Below are 19339 nucleotides of genomic sequence, written 5' to 3' on the forward strand. Positions count from 1 at the left end.
TCACAATGGTAACTCCGAACATGGCCATGTAACATGTCTAAGATCATGTAATTGTCACCCCAATGCCATTTTGGCATTGGGGGGACAATTCCATGATCCCCCCCGGGTCTCTAGCACAGAACCCGGGTACTGCCAAACTGCCTTTCCGGGGTCTCCACTGCAGCTGCTGCTGCTGCCAACCCCTGAGACAGGTTTCTTCCCTCCTGGGGTCCAGGCAGCCCTGGCCCAGGAAGGCAGGACAAAGGGCTTCCTCTGAGGGAGGGTGTAACACCCTCTCCCTTTGAGAAAAGGTGTGAAGGCTGGGGAGGAGTAGCCTCCCCCAGCCTCTGGAAGTGCTTTGATGAGCACAGATGGTGCCCATCTCTGCATAAGCCAGTCTACACCGGTTCAGGGATCCCCCAGCCCTGCTCTGGCGCGAAACTGGACAGAGGAAAGGGGAGTGACCACTCCCCTGACCTGCACCTCCCAGGGGAGGTGTCCAGAGCTCCTCCAGTGTGTCCCAGACCTCTGCCATCTTGGAAACAGAGGTGTTTGTGGCACAAAGGACTGCTCTGAGTGGCCAGTGCCAGCAGGTGACGTCAGAGGCTCCTTCTGATAGGCTCTTACCTCTCTTGGTAGCCAATCCTCCTTCCTAGGTAGCCAAACCTCCTTTTCTGGCTATTTAGGGTCTCTGCTTTGGGGATCTCACCAGATAACGAATGCAAGAGCTCATCAGAGTTCCTCTGCATCTCCCTCTTCACCTTCTGCCAAAGGATCGACCGCTGACTGCTCAGGACGCCTGCAAAACCGCAACAAAGTAGCAAGACGACTACTAGCAACCTTGTATCGCTTCATCCTGACGGCTTTCTCAACTGTTTCCAGGTGGTGCATGCTCTGGGGGTAGCCTGCCTCCTCTCTGCACCAGGAACTCTGAAGAAATCTCCCGTGGGTCGACGGAATCTTCCCCCTGCAACTGCAGGCAACAAAAGACTGCATCACCGGTCCTCTGGGTCCCCTCTCAGCACAACGAGCGTGGTCCCTGGAACTCAGCAACTCTGTCCAAGTGACTCCCACAGTCCAGTGACTCTTCAGTCCAAGTTTGGTGGAGGTAAGTCCTTGCCTCCCCACGCTAGACTGCATTGCTGAGTACCACGTGATTTGCACATGCTCTGGCTCCTGTGCACTCTTCCAGGATTTCCTTCATGCACAGCCAAGCCTGGGTCCCCGACACTCTAACCTGCAGTGCACAACCTTCTGAGTTGTCCTCCGGCATCGTGGGACTCCCTTTTGTGACTTCGGGTGGACTCCGGTTCACTTTTCTTCTAAGTGCCTGTTCAGGTACTTCTGCGGGTGATGCCTGCTTCTGTGAGGGCTCCCTGACTTGCTGGGCGCCCCTTCTGTCTCCTCATCCAAGTGGCGACATCCTGGTCCCTCCTAGGCCACAGCAGCATCCAAAAACCCAAACTGCGACTCTTGCAGCTAGCAAGGCTTGTTTGTGGTCTTTCTGCGTGGGAATACCTCTGCAAGCTTCTTCACGACGTGGGACATCCATCCTCCAAAGGGGAAGTTCCTAGTCCTCTTTGTTCTTGCAGAACACCAAGCTTCTTCTAACAGGTGGCAGCTTCCTTGCACCCTCAGCTGGCATTTCTTGGGCTCCTGCCCACTCTCGACACTGTCGCGACTCTTGGACTTGGTCCCCTTGTCTTACAGGTACTCAGGTCCGGAAATCCACTGTTGTTGCATTGCTGGTGTTTGTTCTTCCTGCAGAATCCCCCTATCATGACTTATGTGCTCTCTGGGGGAAGTAGGTGTACTTTACACCTACCTTTCAGGGTCTTGGGGTGGGCTATTTTTCTAACCCTCACTGTTTTCTTACAGTCCCAGCGACCCTCTACAAGCTCACATAGGTTTGGGGTCCATTCGTGATTCGCATTCCACTTTTGGAGTATATGGTTTGTGTTGCCCCTATACCTATGTGCTCCTATTGCAATCTATTGTAACTTTACACTGCTTGCATTACTTTTCTTTCTATTACCTGCATAATTTTGGTTTGTGTACATATATCTTGTGTATATATCTTATCCTCATACTGAGGGTACTCACTGAGATACTTTTGGCATATTGTCATAAAAATAAAGTACCTTTATTTTTAGTACTTCAGTGTATTGTGTTTTCTTATGATATTGTGCATATGACACCAGTGGTATAGTAGGAGCTTTGCATGTCTCCTAGTTCAGCCTAAGCTGCTTTGCCATAGCTACCTTCTATCAGCCTAAGCTGCTAGAAACACCTCTTCTACACTAATAAGGGATAACTGGACCTGGCACAAGGTGTACGTACCTCTGGTACCCACTACAAGCCATGCCAGCCTCCTACAGTATAATTCTGAAAGAAAATAGCATAAGCTCCCTCCCTAAGCATAGTATACAGCCTGTGATCGCTGTGTGGACAGGACTGTGGCTTGACAATGGGCATGGTTCCCTGAGCCTGATAATACAATGTAAAATAGCAGCTGCCCCGTCTGCATGGTGGGGTAGGGCATTGGCGTGTTCCTGCTGCTGATGTCACAATCCATGCTTCTTTGCCAGGGCTGGTCTTCACACACACTACCTCTGCATGTGTATCCTGCTTGCCTGGTCTTTCAGGCAGCCCGGGTATGTAATGTGTAACACAGAGCAAAGTCATGTTCCATGCTGTGATGCATACACACACGCATGCCCTGACCTCACCTTGAGGTCAGGGCGAGCTAATAAAGAGAGGTGGGTCCTGGCCACCTGCCAGTTCCAGTTGCAGAGTTATACCTGACCATGAGTGTACAGACTCTCAGTCAAGCGAGCACCTTAGACTTGTACTACCCCGCAGTGGCCATCACCACACTGACCTCAAGGACGGAGTCGGCCTCACACCCTCGACTCCTCAACCCCGAGTGGTCTGCTGATCATCAAGACCCACATAAAAGGCATCAAATCCTGTTGTTCTCTTTTCGGCCCTGAGAGCATGAGCTCTGTACGCTCCAACACCTGGGCCTTCAGCCCCACCATCCGCACCTACCGACACTTGCAGCGCTGGGTGCAAACTTCCACTTCAACAGTAGCACCCTTGTCTGGACGACCCCAGCAGTGATCCACTCAAGCAGCGTCACGACTGATCTTTTTATCTGTGAGCGCTGGTTCTCCTGCCTGAACATCAGTCTAGCTGCCTTCCAGCCCGGTGCAACTCGCAGGCCTCCCCTAGCCATTCTGTAGTTCTCCGCCCGGCCATCATGAGCTAGATCATTAGAACAATGCACAGACCATGCCTCCGTAACACTTCATAAATGCCCATGCTGTGGGAGGAACACCCAACCCACTACCTCCCTTCAGTGAACTATTAACTCTGCCACCACCGCGCCTCACTGGCACTCCTTGATGACTCACCTTAAAAACAATTTCAGGGTCACCAAAGAGACAGATGGCGAGACAAAATGCTCCCTCCTTTCCCCACTACACAGGGGAGGAGATATTCAAATTATTTTGCAACCTCCCCAATACTACTGCTGACGAAGACTACAATAGCGCCATCAGGGCCCTGAATGCGCATTTTGACCCTCAAATGAATCCCAATTTTGAATGCTTCAAATTGTGGCAAGATCGCCAGTGTGAGGGCAAATCTATTGACCTCTTCTGTGCCCACTTGCGCGAGCTGGCTAGCACGTGCACTAAAGATGATCCTCAGAGAGAAGTGAAAGCCCAGATAATACATGGCTGCTGGTCATTTATGCTGAGACATCACATCCTCCACCGACTCACTATGCCTCTCGACAAAATCCTCATGCTCACCCGGGCCCATGAACTCTCTAACGACCGAGCCGAACAGACTGAACTTGCATTTCAAAAACTCTCTGCCACAACAGGGCTAGCCCCTCAGCCCATCAAAATGGAAACTCCAGCTGCTCTCAACAGAGGTCATCTCTGCAACCCAATCCACGGCCAATGCCAGGACAGCTCACAAGAACAGTGTGTATATTGAGGTCTCTCCCCTCACCCACTCTATGAATGCCAGGCCAGAGGCAAGACCTGCTCAGTCTGTCTTTGACAAAATCATTTCAGCAGTCTGCTGAAAGGGTGTGCCGAATAACCGCTCCACAGGGCCGCAGCACACCACGCGCTCACGGATTGACAGCAGTCACACATGACCTCACGTACACTCTGAATAGCGAACTACCCATGTCTGACTCCGGGCAGGGCAACATTGGAGATGAGGACAATGATGACATTCTCCTCTATTCATTTGCTCTAATGCCAGGACAACCTACACACCGCGTCCATTCCACCTGTCAAATCTTAATTGACAACACCCCAACCACTACTCTCATTGACACAGTGCTTTTATGAACATTACCAGCCTGCGCCACTTCCACATTCTAGCTCTGCAGCCTAGCCTGCGGCCCTCGTCAGCACGCATCTTTACATACAGGAGGACGACTCCCCAACCTGCTGGCTGGGGATAGCATGGCGCCCACTTGAGCCCAGCCAACTTCTTTGTCACCTTTACAGACTCAGAAACTCCCATCCACTGTGACATGGCCAAACAACTTCGACTCATCCACTTTGCTGCGGCTTAAGGTGATATTTTAGGTGACATGGGCAAGTTTCTTCTCGATTTTTCCTATCTGTTCACCAGCCTGGGATGCCTAAAAGTTCCCCCAATTTGACTCCACATCGACCCCTCAGTCTGCCCGATGGAACTCAGCCACGGCAGGATCCCTTTCCATCTCCATCCAGTGGTGGAAGCTAAGCTCTAAAAACTGGAAGATGCAGTAGTCCTTGAAAAAGTATGTGAACCAACCTCATGGGTGTCCCCCATGGTAGTCATCAACAAACCCAATCAACCAGGCTGCATCCTGATCTGTATAGACATACATGTACCCAACACAATGATTAAAAAAGAATGGCATATATCCCCCACCATTGGTGGCCTCATAGCTGACATCAATAGCTCAACCTGGTTCTCCAAACTAGATCTGAACTCAGGCTATCATCAGCTTGAGCTCCATGAAAACAGCAGATGTATTGCAACATTCTCCACTCATGTTGGCTTCCACCATTACCACCAGCTCAACTTCAGGATATCATCGGCTGCGGGAGTATTCCAAAATGCTATCCAAAAAGTTCTGACAGGCCTTGAAGGCGCCATCAATGTCAGTGATGACATCCTCATTCATGCGCCCACTATTGACAGCCAGCAGTGCAGCCTGCATCCTGCCCTCTCATGGATCGAGTCTGCCGGCCTCACCCTCAACCTGGAAAAAATGCCAGTTCTTCCAACAAGAGATGGGGTTCTTCTGCTATATCTTTTCCTAGGATGGCATCAAGGTCGGCCCGTCCAAGTAAATTGACATAAAAGAGGTGGCCACTCCATCATCAGCAGCAGAAGTTCTAAGCTTCCTAGGGCTTGCAACCTGCTGTGGCAGATCCAACCCTAACCTAGCAACACTAGCTGGCCCGCTGAGACACCTCACTTGAGCATCAACACCGTAGTAGTGGAGCCTGACAGAAAAAAACACCTTCCAAGCAATCAAGGAAGAACTCCTCCAGGACACCGTTATGGCCTAATTTGCCCCCTCCAAAGAATCAGAGCTAGTAGTTGATGCCAGCTCCATTTGTCTGTGTGCTGTATTTATGCAACACGCAGGAGATGAGTGCTGGGCCCTGGTCGCACATGCCAGCAAGGCTCTAACAGAGATGGCAAAACCCTATGCACACTTTGGAAAGGAGAGCCTCTCCATCAAAAGGGGCTGTCATCACTTTCACCTCTACCTGTACTGCCAACCATTCAGGGCTGGACGTACCTCAAGCCACTGCTGTCTCTGTTTTCTGGGACTGCCCCACACCCCCGGATTAAGAAATGGACCCAGCAGCTTCATAAGTTTCAGCTCATTGTGACATACAAGCCAGGCTGTGGCAACCAGGCCGATTAACTTTTTAGACACCCACAACCAGCGACAAACAGTCCACCCGCCCTTGCACTAGAAGCAGACGAGCAGACCCACTGGGTGGCAAAAGTCGCCTGTCCTAACTTCTCCATTCAGGATATCTCTGACGACCCCAGACTGGATTCTGCACTCCACAAATTGCAGGAGGCTGCTGCCTCTGAAGAGAGGAAAGACTTCCTCCAGGACCTGAGGAAGCATGACAACATCACCCAACAGGACCCGAATGCCCTCCGGAATGTCCACCACAAACTCAACACCACACCACCAGGCCTCCTCCTGCACGGTCACCAGATCATCATTCCCTAATCGCTGCGATCGATGATGTTGACCTTCACACACAGAGGCAACCAAGGGGTCACCAAGACCAGGGCAGCGCTGAGACAGAAGGTGTGGTTACCTGCCCTGGACACCCAAGTTGACGATATGGTCGCACGATGTCACTGGTGCCAAGCAAGCAGGCTACCAGACAAACCTCCTCCAGTCATGACTGACAGCCCAAGTGAGGGACCGTGGTGCAAATTCAGCATGAATTTTGGGGGTCTACCTGACGGCTGGCACAGGGTAGTCATTTCAGATACTTTTTCCAAGTTTCCTGTTGTTGAGATAATACCGGCGACATCATTTGACCATGTCAGAAGATGCCTCGACAAAGTCTTTGCTACCTTTGGGGTCCCCCACACTCTCAAAAGCGACAGTGGACCCCTGTTCCAAAGTCTAGACATAAAAAAAAACCTACAGTCCCTGGCCATTGAAAATGGGAAGATCACCCTGCCACCCCACTGGCCCCAAGTCAATGGGAAAGTAGAGAGACAGATGCACTCCCTCCTCCGCATCTGGTGTGCACAGCAAATTGACAATGAGGCAGTGATACACAAAACCTTGGATGCATACAGGTGCACCCACACCTTGGCACAACTCACAAAGCGCCAGCTGATATCATGCTTTGGCACACTTTCCAGAACACCATACCCCATGCAACTACTTGGTTCCCTGAACCTGTCTATGTTGTAACCATGCAACTAAGAAAAGTGAAGCCCAATGCGAGAGCCAGCCAGGTGCGCCATGCCAAACTTTCAGACATCAGTATGGGAGACTGGGTCCTTGTGCGAGATTGGCACTTTGGGGGGGATAGTTTCAACACCCCTTCGAAGTCCACCCACCTCTAGAGGTCACCCTAAAGGGCACAATGGTAACCGCCAGAAACACTTCAGACTGCATCACAACAAACATCTCTGCCTTCACCAGATGGTGCCAACTAACGGTAAGTCACTCAGACCAGTGAACTTCCCCCCTCAGCCAAGTGAGTGGAGAAGAGGTGCATGACATGGAAGCCAACCACCCCAGTAAAAGTCCTGGGTTGCCAACTGCAGCTCCACCCAGCCAAAAGGAATCAACCGTTACCCAAGCGCACTGTGGCGGCGTCACTAGCCGGGAGTCACCTCTACATCCTGGGGCACCATATGAGACCAAAAAGACTTGAGGAATATATGTGTGATTAGAACCTGAAAACTGTTATCACTTTCACAAGACTGGCTCCCAGAACCCATGTGAGTTCCATTCATGATGGGCTAGACTATGTAATTTAAATTTGTTGAAAGTGTTTTGGAGGAATGTAACAAAGTGCAAGGTCACGCCCCCGCAGAGTGATGCATACACGCATGCACGCTCTGACCCAGTGTTGGAGGTCAGGGTGAGTTCATGAAAAGAGGCGAATCACGCACAAGTGCCAGTTCCCAGTATCAAAATTGTACCCGACCACACTTTTAATGTCTTTCTGTCAGCGTGAACGCCATAGTGAATGAAAGCAAAAAATAAAATAAAAATAGCGGGTAGGTGTCCTACGGACCCCTGCCTACTCTGAAAAAATGAAAAGAAAACTTTACATTTTTTTGTTTGAAATGCGTCCTGTTTTCCTTTAAGGAAAATTGGCTGCATTAAAAAAAAACAGCTTTATTTAAAAAACAGTCACAAGCATCCTGGTCTGCTGTCCCCAGCAGACCACCATCCCTGCGAGTGCTGGCCATCCTGACTGGAGTCGCAAATTATGACCCACCTCATGAAAACTGATGAGGTAGGTTATTTCCGAGTTGCAAAAAATCGCAATTAGAGACTCGCAAAATGAAATGGACAAACATCTGGCCCATTGTATTTCATAGCACTCTAAGGGGCTTCAGCTTAAATGCCTGTGGCCTTTGGCTTCGGAGCAATCAGACATTAGCTTGAGGAAGTATGAATCACAACTTAGAATAGCCCACTAGTATATTTTAGTCTCACCTTCTTTCTATTGACTGTTTGGGTGTATTTTTCTACCTCCAATTAAAGGTATGAGGGACTATTTAACATCAGAAAGTACACTATGTCATCAAGTAGTTAATTTGTTGACTTGTTCAGTCTCAATCTAAAGGAGGAAAAAACTGTGACAAAAACAAATACCAATAGTCAAAGAGTGCAAAAAACAGAGAATATATTGTTAGAATGCACCTTGCCTTTTCAAACACTGGTTTATATTATGCTTGAAACAGGAACTGAAATCACAAGAATAGACTCTGCCTCATCTTGGATTGGGATACTTCCAAAAGGCTAACCATCATCGTGTGAAGGGCAACTTAAAAGGTCCACCCCTGTTTGAGAATTCATGATGTTTATTCTGCCTCAAGAAAGAAGCCCAAATACTGAGATCCAAATGAAGACTCTTTTCAGGGAGTGAATACATTTTCAATCCCAGGAGTCTGATTAATGAATAATTCCAGGTAGCTTATACGTTACAATTTTCAGAGATTCAATAGGAGATTCTGTCTGTCGATTTATTGTGTGATCCATTTAAATGGTCACTTAGACAATCAATCCAATAATTCAACAGTTGATCCTTTCCCAGAATTCAGCAGGTGATATTGATTAGTATTTGAACTGATCTGCCTTTCAGGTTTCCGAAGGGTGGGCTTTTTGGTGGCTCAGTAGTTGATCCACTGCAGGTTTCCAAGGTCATTTAGAAACAGGCACCAAATGGCGGTGATGAGCTAGGAAAACATGTCTCCAGACTCAGAGCCATGAAGGTCCCAGTGGATTTAGGAACAGTAATCATTGCAAGGATGTGGATACTGTACTTGCACACCAGTACCATACACAGCAGATGTAGTTCTCTAGGGGCCAGTGTTGGCCTGAGATCTTGAAGTACCTGCTCTTTTGCAATGCGGTCGATCACAACCTCTAGGGTCTCATATGGGAAGCATTTCAGTACGCCCTCCAAACACAGGGTCCGGCGTCTCAAAGCCTCCTTCACGCTGATATCCAGGTTATTGTAGGTCTTCTGGGCAGCCAAGTGCTGGGAGGAAGGTGAGAAAGAGAGAAAGAGATTTAGAGAAATTTCTGGGAAGAAGCCATTTACGGAATAGGTTGAGAGTAGAAGAAAAGAAACATTGAGAGATGCAGTAGAGCCGCGTATAGAAAAAACATTCAGAGAAAAGTGACAGCAAAGAGAGAAGCGAGAGGGAATCACTTAGGAGCCTCAAAATGTTATGAAGCAGCTTAAGCAGAATTATAATACAGGTTTTTAGAAAAATGAAACACCATGTGCTCTTGCAAGGATAGAGTCCTTTGGCTAATCTGTATTTTTTGCTATGTTGAAGGATTCATAATCTTGAATCTTGTCAAATTTCATTTGGTCTTGTTCCACACTGCTTCTTCTAAGGAGAGGCTTCACCCACACTTAGCTCCTATATCGAATCCCACATGTTTGTTTGTTTCACACTCCCAGTCCTAACACTAGAGCCATAACCATACGCTTCTAAGTAAGGGCCAGATGCATCATTTTATCCAAAATCGATTACCTTATTGCGATTTGTTTTGTGAATCGCATTTAAGTAATTGCTATTGGAATTCAGGAAACTCCAGGAGTTTCATACTGCGATTCGCAAGGGCTCGCAAATGGACCTACCTCATTAATATTCATGAGGTAGGTCGCAATTTGTGAGCCATTGCGAATGGCTACAATCACAGGGATGGTGGCCTTCTGGGCTCAGGAGACCACCATGTCTGTGATTGCTTTTCAATAAAGCAATCTTTTTTTTTTCAACGCAGCCTGTTTTTCTTAAAGGTTCGTGGGACCACTGCCTGCTCTTAAAAAATGTTTTCGCATGCATTCACAATGGGGACCCCTTCCCCTTTGCGAATGGGTTACCACAAATTTGAAATTGGTGGTAACTGCAATTGTTTTGCAACCGCATTCATGGTCACAAAACAATTATATATACCTCTGCGATTCGGTATTAGGAAGGGATGTCCTTGACACGCCCCTTCCTAATACCGAATCGGTATGTAGTCGCATTTCCAATTTGCGATTTGGTAACAAGTTATTGAATCACAAATTGGATTTGTTACATACCAAAATGCTGTTTTTTTTAATCGCAAACGGCCCTTTGGGCCATTTGAGATCGCAAAACATTTTGATACATCTGGCCCTAAATTATTTAATGCTTCCCAAAACTGTACATTTATGTGAAAAGGTAATGTTCAGCCCTCCATTGCTCCTCATCTAGGTTTCTGCCATATACACACAGATCTAGCAGCCCTGCATCCCTCCACGGTCAGCACCATGATTGAGATGGGTAGCCAAGATTCCTTTTATCATGACAGACAAACTAGGGGCTCTAGTACTTGAGAGATATGTCGAATATGTTATCGCAGTATTGCATTTTGAATTTTGGCCTCTGCGATGATAGTAGCACGATATGGTGGTTGTAGTAGAAGTGCTGATGAATCAATTCAGCATACGAAGGTCCTCATTACGAGCTGCATGGCACCCGTGGGGTGCAAACCTTGCACCCATAATTACTGCTACTGCACAATAAAATCCCAGCAGTACCACACACGTCATGGGATAGGGATCAATGTGTTGACCCAAGTTTATCAGCATTAAATCACACTGAATTCCCAATTCCATGAGGATTAAAGTTCCCACTTACCACCTGCTGCAAGGGAGAAAATCGAGTGTAAAAAACAACTGGTAATTCGTGATCAGGCAGAGCGGTCTTCCATGCAGGACATCAGTCTGCCCGACTTGTGAAGAGGATCATAATCTCAAATGATGTGACCAGAACTACATCAAGGATATCAGTACTTTAAACTTGGAATCTGATGCTTTTTCAAAAATGGTGGATGAGAGGAGATTTATAATACATTTACCACACTTTATTGCAATATATTATGGTCTCCAATGGTAATTTTACACCACGGTCAAGGATACTCCTGATATACTTACAATGACATCAAACCTGGAGTAGAGTCCCACCACTTTGCCTGTAAGAGAAGGAAAGAGACAAATCAGACCTCACATGTCCTCCAAGTCACTGGAACCATGTGTGATGCCCACTAATCCGTGTACTTCCGAGGAATGCCAGCTTTACCTAAACCCCTCCTTACCCCCATCTGAAAAGTGTAGCTGAAGTAAGAACCCTCCAGTCTTGGGGCCTGATTTAGAACTCAGCGGACCAGTTACTTCATCACAATGGTGATGGATATCCCATCCGCCAAGATCTAAATCCCATACGATTTAATGGGATTTAGATTTCTGCAGACGGGATATCCGTCACCGTAGTGACGGAGTAACCCATCCACGAGTTCTAAATCATGCCCTGGGTCTTTGCCGTATGCAATTCAGTAATCTAATTCTAAAGCTTCCCAGGTGCAAGGACCATGGAACTCTCCGTTCCATCCGCCTCAAAGCCATCCAAAGATGCCTCCCCACTAACAGGGCTGGTCTTTCTTGAAATCACTGGATAAACATTCTGCGAGCGCCTCCTCTTTATTAGGCAGGACTCATACATTCCACCATAGGGCTGCTTGCCTTTTTGAGGGTGGAGTTAACATGGCTGATTTACTCTGGTGGTTTTCAATTCACTGGACTTCTGACTGATGTAAGGCTGTGCTCTCTGAACAGGACTTCCCCAAATGGTCCTCTCAAATGTACAGTACTTTAAAATACATTTTAAAGGCAGTCTCAGTTGGCGCACACCTATCCTTAACTCCTGATTGGAATTATTTTGAAACCCATTGTACATTATTTTGCATCCCTCAGAAGAAACAGTAATTTAAAACCTTTTTTTAGCTGCGTAAGAGTGGGGTTTGTTTTAGGCAGTAAGGGCCAGATGTAGCAAAGGGTTTTACCCATTCTGGGTCTATGGGAAAATGTGTTCGTACATATGGCCCTAATGTCTTCAGTAAAAGACATATAATTATTTGAATAGTCAAAATGTTGTCTTGCTTCCTCCCAGATAGTACATATTGCTGCAGGACCTGTAGAGGGAGTTAAAATATCCTAAATGCTGAAGAAGAGCACACTCAGCAATCTGAAATATAGGTTTATCCCAGGGTTACTGCTTCAAATCATTGACAAATTAAGGTTTTCTCAAAATATGGCCCAGAAGGATAGAATGAACGGTAAAAAACAAAGATGTACTTGGAATGAGATATGAATAAGTGCAAAGTATGAGAAAAACTGTTGCACCAGAGAAAGCTGGTAAGAGTGCAAGGCCAGTGCATTCTGTGCTAAAAAGCATTGCTTTAAAAAACCCTTAACATGTTTCACCTGCTACATCACTGACAGAGTCTGCTTCAGGTACAGAATAGTTTTTACTTTATAATAATATTTATACTATGCTGCTAACAAAGGTCTTTTTAAGTCACCTGGTTACTACTGAATGGAGTTTACTTTATGCATCTGCATTTTTCACAGAAGCTTTTGGTACAGTAGATTTCAGTCTGTAAAATGTTACATTTCCATTACTTTGCCTGCACTCTGTCTTAGTTTTGCTTTCAAGAATGCAATCCTTTTCTTTTTAGACACATGTATCATATACTAATTGTAGATCTTCATAACCATGTGCTGCTTCTTGATAAAATATTAAGGGCCTGATTTAGACTTTGCCGGATGGGTTACTCCTTCACAAGGGTTTATCAAGCCCTAGGTCTTGTGCTCTACATATTCCCCCCACCTCTACTGTATCGTAGCTTGATGGGTGTGCAACTGTAAGGTGCTTTTCCATAGGTTTCTTGACTGCCCGATTCTTTACGGCACATGATCAAAAGTAGCATTACAAGAGCTGGCATTAAGACAATGATGATGGTTGTGGGCAGGAAGTCCCATGTAAGGTCAGAGTAATTAAGAATGGCCACCAAGGGGAATAGGATTAAATACCGGCCATTAATTATCATTAATTTGTTTGTGTATTTTATTATATTATAATGTATCCTTTAGGAGAGTACAAGATTTAGCAAACATTAGGTAATTTAGCCAGTTGGCAATGAGATTTGCAGACTAACAGCCAATAGATGGTTTAATTTAATCTTCATTTTCCAGATAGATATAAAGCTTTGGAAAACTAAACCTGTCAGTCCCTGCCCCTGAGAGTAACAGCATCCAGACGAGCATCCGTGATAGCCAGACACCTGGTCTGACTGAATGTCATGATCCACAAATCAATGCATTTTGCCAGGGTTATCATTTCTCTCCGGCCTCAGGAGCCTGCACAGCAGCACGACTGACCTGAGTGATTCCAACTTGAATTGCACAGCTTTGTCTATTGAACATTGCCTTCGAGGAGACAAGTACTCCAGCTTCACCTGTAGGGAACGTCACCCCAATCCTTGCTTGAATCATGGCACCATCACCCAGAGAGAAGGTAGGTACCCTGACAATGGAGTATTCACCTTGCCTTGGCCTTTGCTATGTCAGAGTAGTAGACCTCACACCTGCTAAGAACCAGTCAGTCAGATTCATCCCATAGCATCAAATCTGAATGAGAAGATAAGCAGGACAATCCCCGCCTGTATGAGATTGCCAGGCCACCTGAGATAACTGCTCCAGACCATATCTGGGAGGAGGATACAGCGTGAACTGGAGCAGACAGCAAGGGAACTTTCACTTCTATGAGAACACCACAGCACTTGGAGAAAACTTCAATATGCCCAGTTTAGAAGGGGAGTAGGGCATACCATGAGTAAGAATTCTGAGCAGAAACAAGAGCAACAGTACTGAGAAATAAAGGATAAAGGTGAATATAATTTAAAGCAAGACACAGTATCCTGGTGGTCCTTAACTTTGTTATGCATTACCTACCTACAGATTCCCACAGCCTCTTGCATCACCGATAAGCTACTTTGTGTGCCCTGGATAGAGATCCCAAGCTCTTCTAAGCCACCATAAACTCACCAGCTTCATTGATTACGGGCAGGGCCGACACACGGCGGTCCACAAAGATCTCCAGTGCTGCGAAGACTGGCGCGTTCTCATGGATCATAGCCAGGTCCCGGAAAGTTCCGATACCCAGCTGCTCGATGGTCTGCTGGAAGAAGCGTGGTTTTGGAATGATGGCGCCCTGTGGGAGAGAACACCGTCAGTACTGGCCCACACACTCCAGTAGCGAGAGAGGGTGGATGTAAGGAGCTTGAATGGGCTCACCGATGCACATCTCTCCTCCAGGTCCCTGGCTGCTACTCATGCTAAATTCTAGACTCCCTTCAAGCGTGATATACAGTGAAATGAAAACTATCCAGGTGTCTTTATATAAACCTGCACTCAACATCTACCAACTCTAAAGACTCAAGCAAAGACAGGAGTCATGCCCCCTTGCCCAATGGCCATGCCCAAGGACTTCTGTCCCCTGGGCATGGTCATTGGGCATAGTGGCATGTAGGGGGGCACAAATCAGGCCCCCCTATGCCACAAAAAAATAAAATAAAAATACTTACCTGAACTTACCTTAATGTCCCTGGGATGGGTCCCTCCAGCCTTGGGTGTCCTCCTGGGGTGGGCAAGGGTGACAGGGGGTGTCCCTGGGGGCATGGGAGGGCACCTCTGGGCTCCTTCAGAGCCCACAGGTCCCTTAACGCCTGCCTTTTGCAGGTGCTAAAAAACAGCGCAAAAGCGGCCGTACGTCATTTTTTTGGACCCGCCCACTCCCGGGCGTGATTTTTGCCCAGGAGTATAAATCCGACGCACATGCCTCGGAGTCGATTTTTTAGACGGGAACGCCTACCTTGCATATAATTAACGCAAAGTAGGTGTCCACGCTAAAAAATGACGCTAACTCCATGGACTTTGGCGCTAGACGCGTCTAACGCCAAAGTATAAATATGGAGTTAGTTTTGCGTCGAAATTGCGTCAAAAAAAACGAGGCAATTCCGGCGCAAACAAAGTATAAATATGCCCCTAAGAGTCCTGAGCTCTGGTCCTGCCAACTTGATCAAGCTGTGGTCCTAGGAGGATCACACTTTCTACTCAATGGTTTTGCTCCCTTCTCTCTATCCATTCACATTCAGCTGGCCAAGAAGATCACACATACACTTTAACCCATCCAGTTCACAATACTGCGCCTGCTTGGTAAACAACAAGACCAAAAATGATTACACTTCAGGTTCTAGAGCACCTAAGCTGATCTACCACGCCCTGATCTCGGTGTAATGCCTCCTGTACGGTCTGAGACATAAACGTCCTTTGGTGGGGTCCAAAATTGGAAGGGACCATCGGGCCTGCTGCATTCTCAGGAGATGGAGAGCTACAGTCTGAGGCATTATCTTTGGTAACCATTTCAACAGCTGTACAATGACAAGAACACATCTTTGGCACTTTAGTGAAAAACATACACTGCTAAGCGGAGAGCAGAATGTGAGAGAGGTTTCTCTCCCCTGCTAGCCTATACTCCCCCCCTCCTCCCATTGCCCGTGGTGCAATGAACTTTCAGATCCGCAATGGATAAGAAATGTGAACGATAAACACATTTAGCCCAAATCCACTGTTGCCAGACCTAAAGCAAGCACCTCAGACACATTTCTAAAAATGTCCCGCGTGAGATGCAAATCTTATGAAAGCGAAAGGACACCAGGAGCGCAGACCCGCTCCGCCAACATGAGCCAAGAGGATCAGGCACCCAAAAAGGATGCAAGGACCTGGGGACAATGATGAGAAATCGGGATGATGGAATAAGACTCTCCTAAAATGAGTGTTTTACCTCTGAACCTTGCTCAATCCGCATCCAGGGCTGCATCCAAGGGGCCCATTTCAGGGATCGTTCCGAGGACGTCACCCAGAAGTGATGGGAGGAATGCTGGTACAAGTCTCACCAGTTGCAGCCCATCGCTTTTCACAAAGCAGTCGTGGATGCACAAGACGTGCTTGCACAATGAGCTCCCAAATCCCATTAATACATGTTCACTATGTGTGTCAGGGTCCTTGCTAACAGGTGCTGCTACGTGCCCTTCTCTGTAACCCTCTGAATCAGCACTTCCGTTTCCGCCTGTCTGAGGTGATCTTCAGCATGCCTCTTGCCTTGACCTGCAGGCGTGACTGGCACTGACAGATCAAGTGTACTATCCACCTTCAGTCCCAGAATATTTGGGGAAAGGGCACCTTTCCTCTAAAAATTGCAGGAAGATTATTTACTATTCAAACTGAAGCTCCTGGAATATTTTGAGGTAGTTACAGATTCCCGAAGTACTTGAAGAAAGGCTGGAAGATAGTAAATTTGAAGTGCAGAAAGTGCTGCCTTGAGGGCGCAGATCAGGGCAAACAAAAATAGGAATCCGGCAACGCACAATAAATAGGTGACAAGCAGGCCGAGGCTTGCTATATACTCTTTCACCACTAGATGTCAGAAGCTCCCCACAGAATAAAGACCAGGTTTACTGCTCCAGCTGGGCTAGTACAACCACATCTATCACTCCGTCCCTCGACTCCCCCCAAACCGGCCACAGCCCTTACTCCGACAAGGGTCTGGAATACGGGAGAACATTTAGAAGCCCCTTGAGCCACCTGTGTGTCACATTGTGTGACCTACCAACGGCGCATAGTGCAGACCTATATCTTCAAGGCCACACAAAGCCACTAGGCGTGGCTTTTCATGTCCTCAAAATATAGAGTGAACTATTTCAGGGCAAGTTGCTGCGCTGCCTTACACTGCTTCAGGGAGGCATTCCATGGGGGCTGCAGTGGGTGTTCCCACGCGACACCCCTAGGTTTGACACATTCCCAGATTTACAAGGATCTGTAAACCCTGGAATGCATCAAACCTTACGCCTCCCCAGGGCAGGCCCAACGCGGAGAAATATCTGTTTCTCCTCATTCTTTACTCTTTCTATGTGCGCTGCATTCTGCAGCGCACATGGAAAGAGGAAATTTCCTCTCAGCGTCTCTTCCTGCACCAAAACAATCCTGCCAACATGGGTTGCAAAGGTGCCTGCGTTGGTGCTAGGCAGCAATTTGTGCACCAGTGCAAGGCGAGCGGAAAGAAATGCACCATATCTTGTACATATGGAGCATTTCTGCCCGTTTGAATGGGTGTAGGGCTGCGCAGCTAAAATACTTGCAGCATTGTCCTGCACCAACTCCTTGAAAATATGCCCCCTGGTTCTTTGTTGTGGCCCATGCACCCTTACACACCATCGGTCTGATCAAGCGAGTGTGAGGGCGTAACGCATCTTCTCAAAATGGACACCCCCCACACTTTAAACACATCCAGGTGTGTCTACTGCAATCCAACAAACAAAAGAGGCAAAATTAAGTCTATCCCAAGTGCTGTCATAACAGCTCTTTGTTTGTATCCAGCAACTGCACTGTAAAGGCGACCGCACACGAACACAGGTAGTGGCAAATCCTCCCGCAGCATCACGTTATCATGAGGGCACGTGGCCATGCTGGCTTTTTAGTCACAGCGGGATGCATGTTTAGAATCCACGCAGAATTAAAGGCTGTGACTTCCTAAAGATGTCACTTGGCACATGTGGCACATGCCAGTCACCCTACTGGTAGAACCAGGCATCTGAATAAACAGGGAGGTCACAACGACCGTCGCCATGCACAGCGAACACAATGGAAGTAACTATTCAAGGATGTTAGGAGCACAACCTGCAGCCCCCTCCTACCCCGCCCACCCCCACCTGGACATCTACAGACATCACACAGGAAGCACCTTCGTCCTCTTCAGATCTTCTAATGCCCCTAATGAGGCTGGACATGCATTGCCCCCAGCTCGGGGTAGGTCTGATTTGTACTATCTGGAAATAAAAGCAAGTTTGTTTCTAAACAATTGTCTGAAGGAGGTTGGAAGTTCCTCTAGAGTCCGACTGGACCCATACTAGTGTTCTGGAATGACGCGCTTCCACGGTTTGCACACTCACCCCACAGCCATCCATCACAGGTGCCACCGGTCAGGTGACCCTACAAATAAAAGGGTCTGTGCGCATGTGCCCGAGGCCTATCACAGTGAGCACACTAAGGCCCTCATCACAACCTTGGCGGTAAATCCTGCTTACCTCCATGCTGACGGCCGTCAAGATACTGTGGCCGCGGCGGTAATCCGCTACAGGTATTATGACCCACATCTCTTAATCTGCCACAATACAGACACCCACACAAGACCGCCACACCAAAGGTCAGTGATAAACTGGCGATAGCAAAACCTACACCGTCACGCCAACAAGACTACGCCCACACTATCACGACCCATGAATCAACGCAGCGGTCATTTAACCGTGGTAAACCACTGGTGGTAGACACCACCGCGCTCAAAATACACACACATGTACAAAACACAACCACATTAGACAATTCAAAATACACACACCTGATACACATACACACACCACACCTACATACCCACACATTACCCACAACCCCTTACAACGATTTTCTTGGAAGAAGCAGCGAGAGAGAGAATAGCAAACACAACTCCAGCATCCACAGGCACACAACACCATCACTTATACAACATCACGCACCTCATACAACACACACACCAACACAACACATCACACTGCACAACAAACAGCACCTCACACATCACTTACACCACATAATGGCACCTCAAAGACACCCCAGGTTTTCTGAGGAGTAGCTCAGGGTCATGGTGGAGGAAATCATCTGGGTAGAGCCACAGCTATTCGGATCACAGGTGCAGCAGACATCCATTGCAAGGAAGATGGAGCTATGGCGGAGAATTGTCGGCAGGGTCAACGCAGTGGGACAGCATCCAAGAACACGGAATGACATCAGGAAGAGATGTAACGACCTACGGGGGAAAGTGCGTTCCATGGTATCCAGACACCAGGTAGCAGTACAGAGGATTGGCGGTGGACCCCCACCTCCACCTCCTCCCCCACAACATAGGAGGAGCAAGTCTTGGCGACAATGCATCCTGAGGGCCTCTCACGATTAGCAGGAGGACTGGACTCTGGTAAGTCATATCTTTACTACTATATCGCCCCACCCTACCTGCATGCTATCACAAACTCCTAGCCCAAACCTCACACCCATCACCCCAACACCCCACAGATACCCACTATCAAAATCCACACATCCCAAAACCAAGGCCTGCATGTTACACCAATGCATGCACC

At 47.6% G+C, this 19339-nt stretch overlaps 1 protein-coding gene across 6 annotated transcripts in view; it reads right to left on the reverse strand.

The window, feature by feature from the left end:
- Positions 1-19339, reverse strand: part of PRKAG3 (protein kinase AMP-activated non-catalytic subunit gamma 3) — a 313220-nt gene that overhangs the window by 8735 nt on the left and 285146 nt on the right. For all 6 annotated transcript variants that reach the window (XR_011202029.1, XR_011202032.1, XR_011202031.1 and 3 more), the window contains 3 exons: positions 14160-14325; positions 11211-11248; positions 9129-9275 (listed from right to left, as the gene is read on the reverse strand). Coding sequence is in view for 1 of the 6 variants with exons in the window: in XM_069227140.1 (XP_069083241.1) it covers positions 9129-9275; positions 11211-11248; positions 14160-14325 (351 nt within the window). In the remaining 5 variants the exon portion in view is untranslated. The remainder of the gene's footprint in view (positions 1-9128; positions 9276-11210; positions 11249-14159; positions 14326-19339) is intronic.

Source organism: Pleurodeles waltl, chromosome 3_2 (assembly GCF_031143425.1).
Source record: "Pleurodeles waltl isolate 20211129_DDA chromosome 3_2, aPleWal1.hap1.20221129, whole genome shotgun sequence".
NCBI lineage: Eukaryota > Metazoa > Chordata > Amphibia > Caudata > Salamandridae > Pleurodeles > Pleurodeles waltl.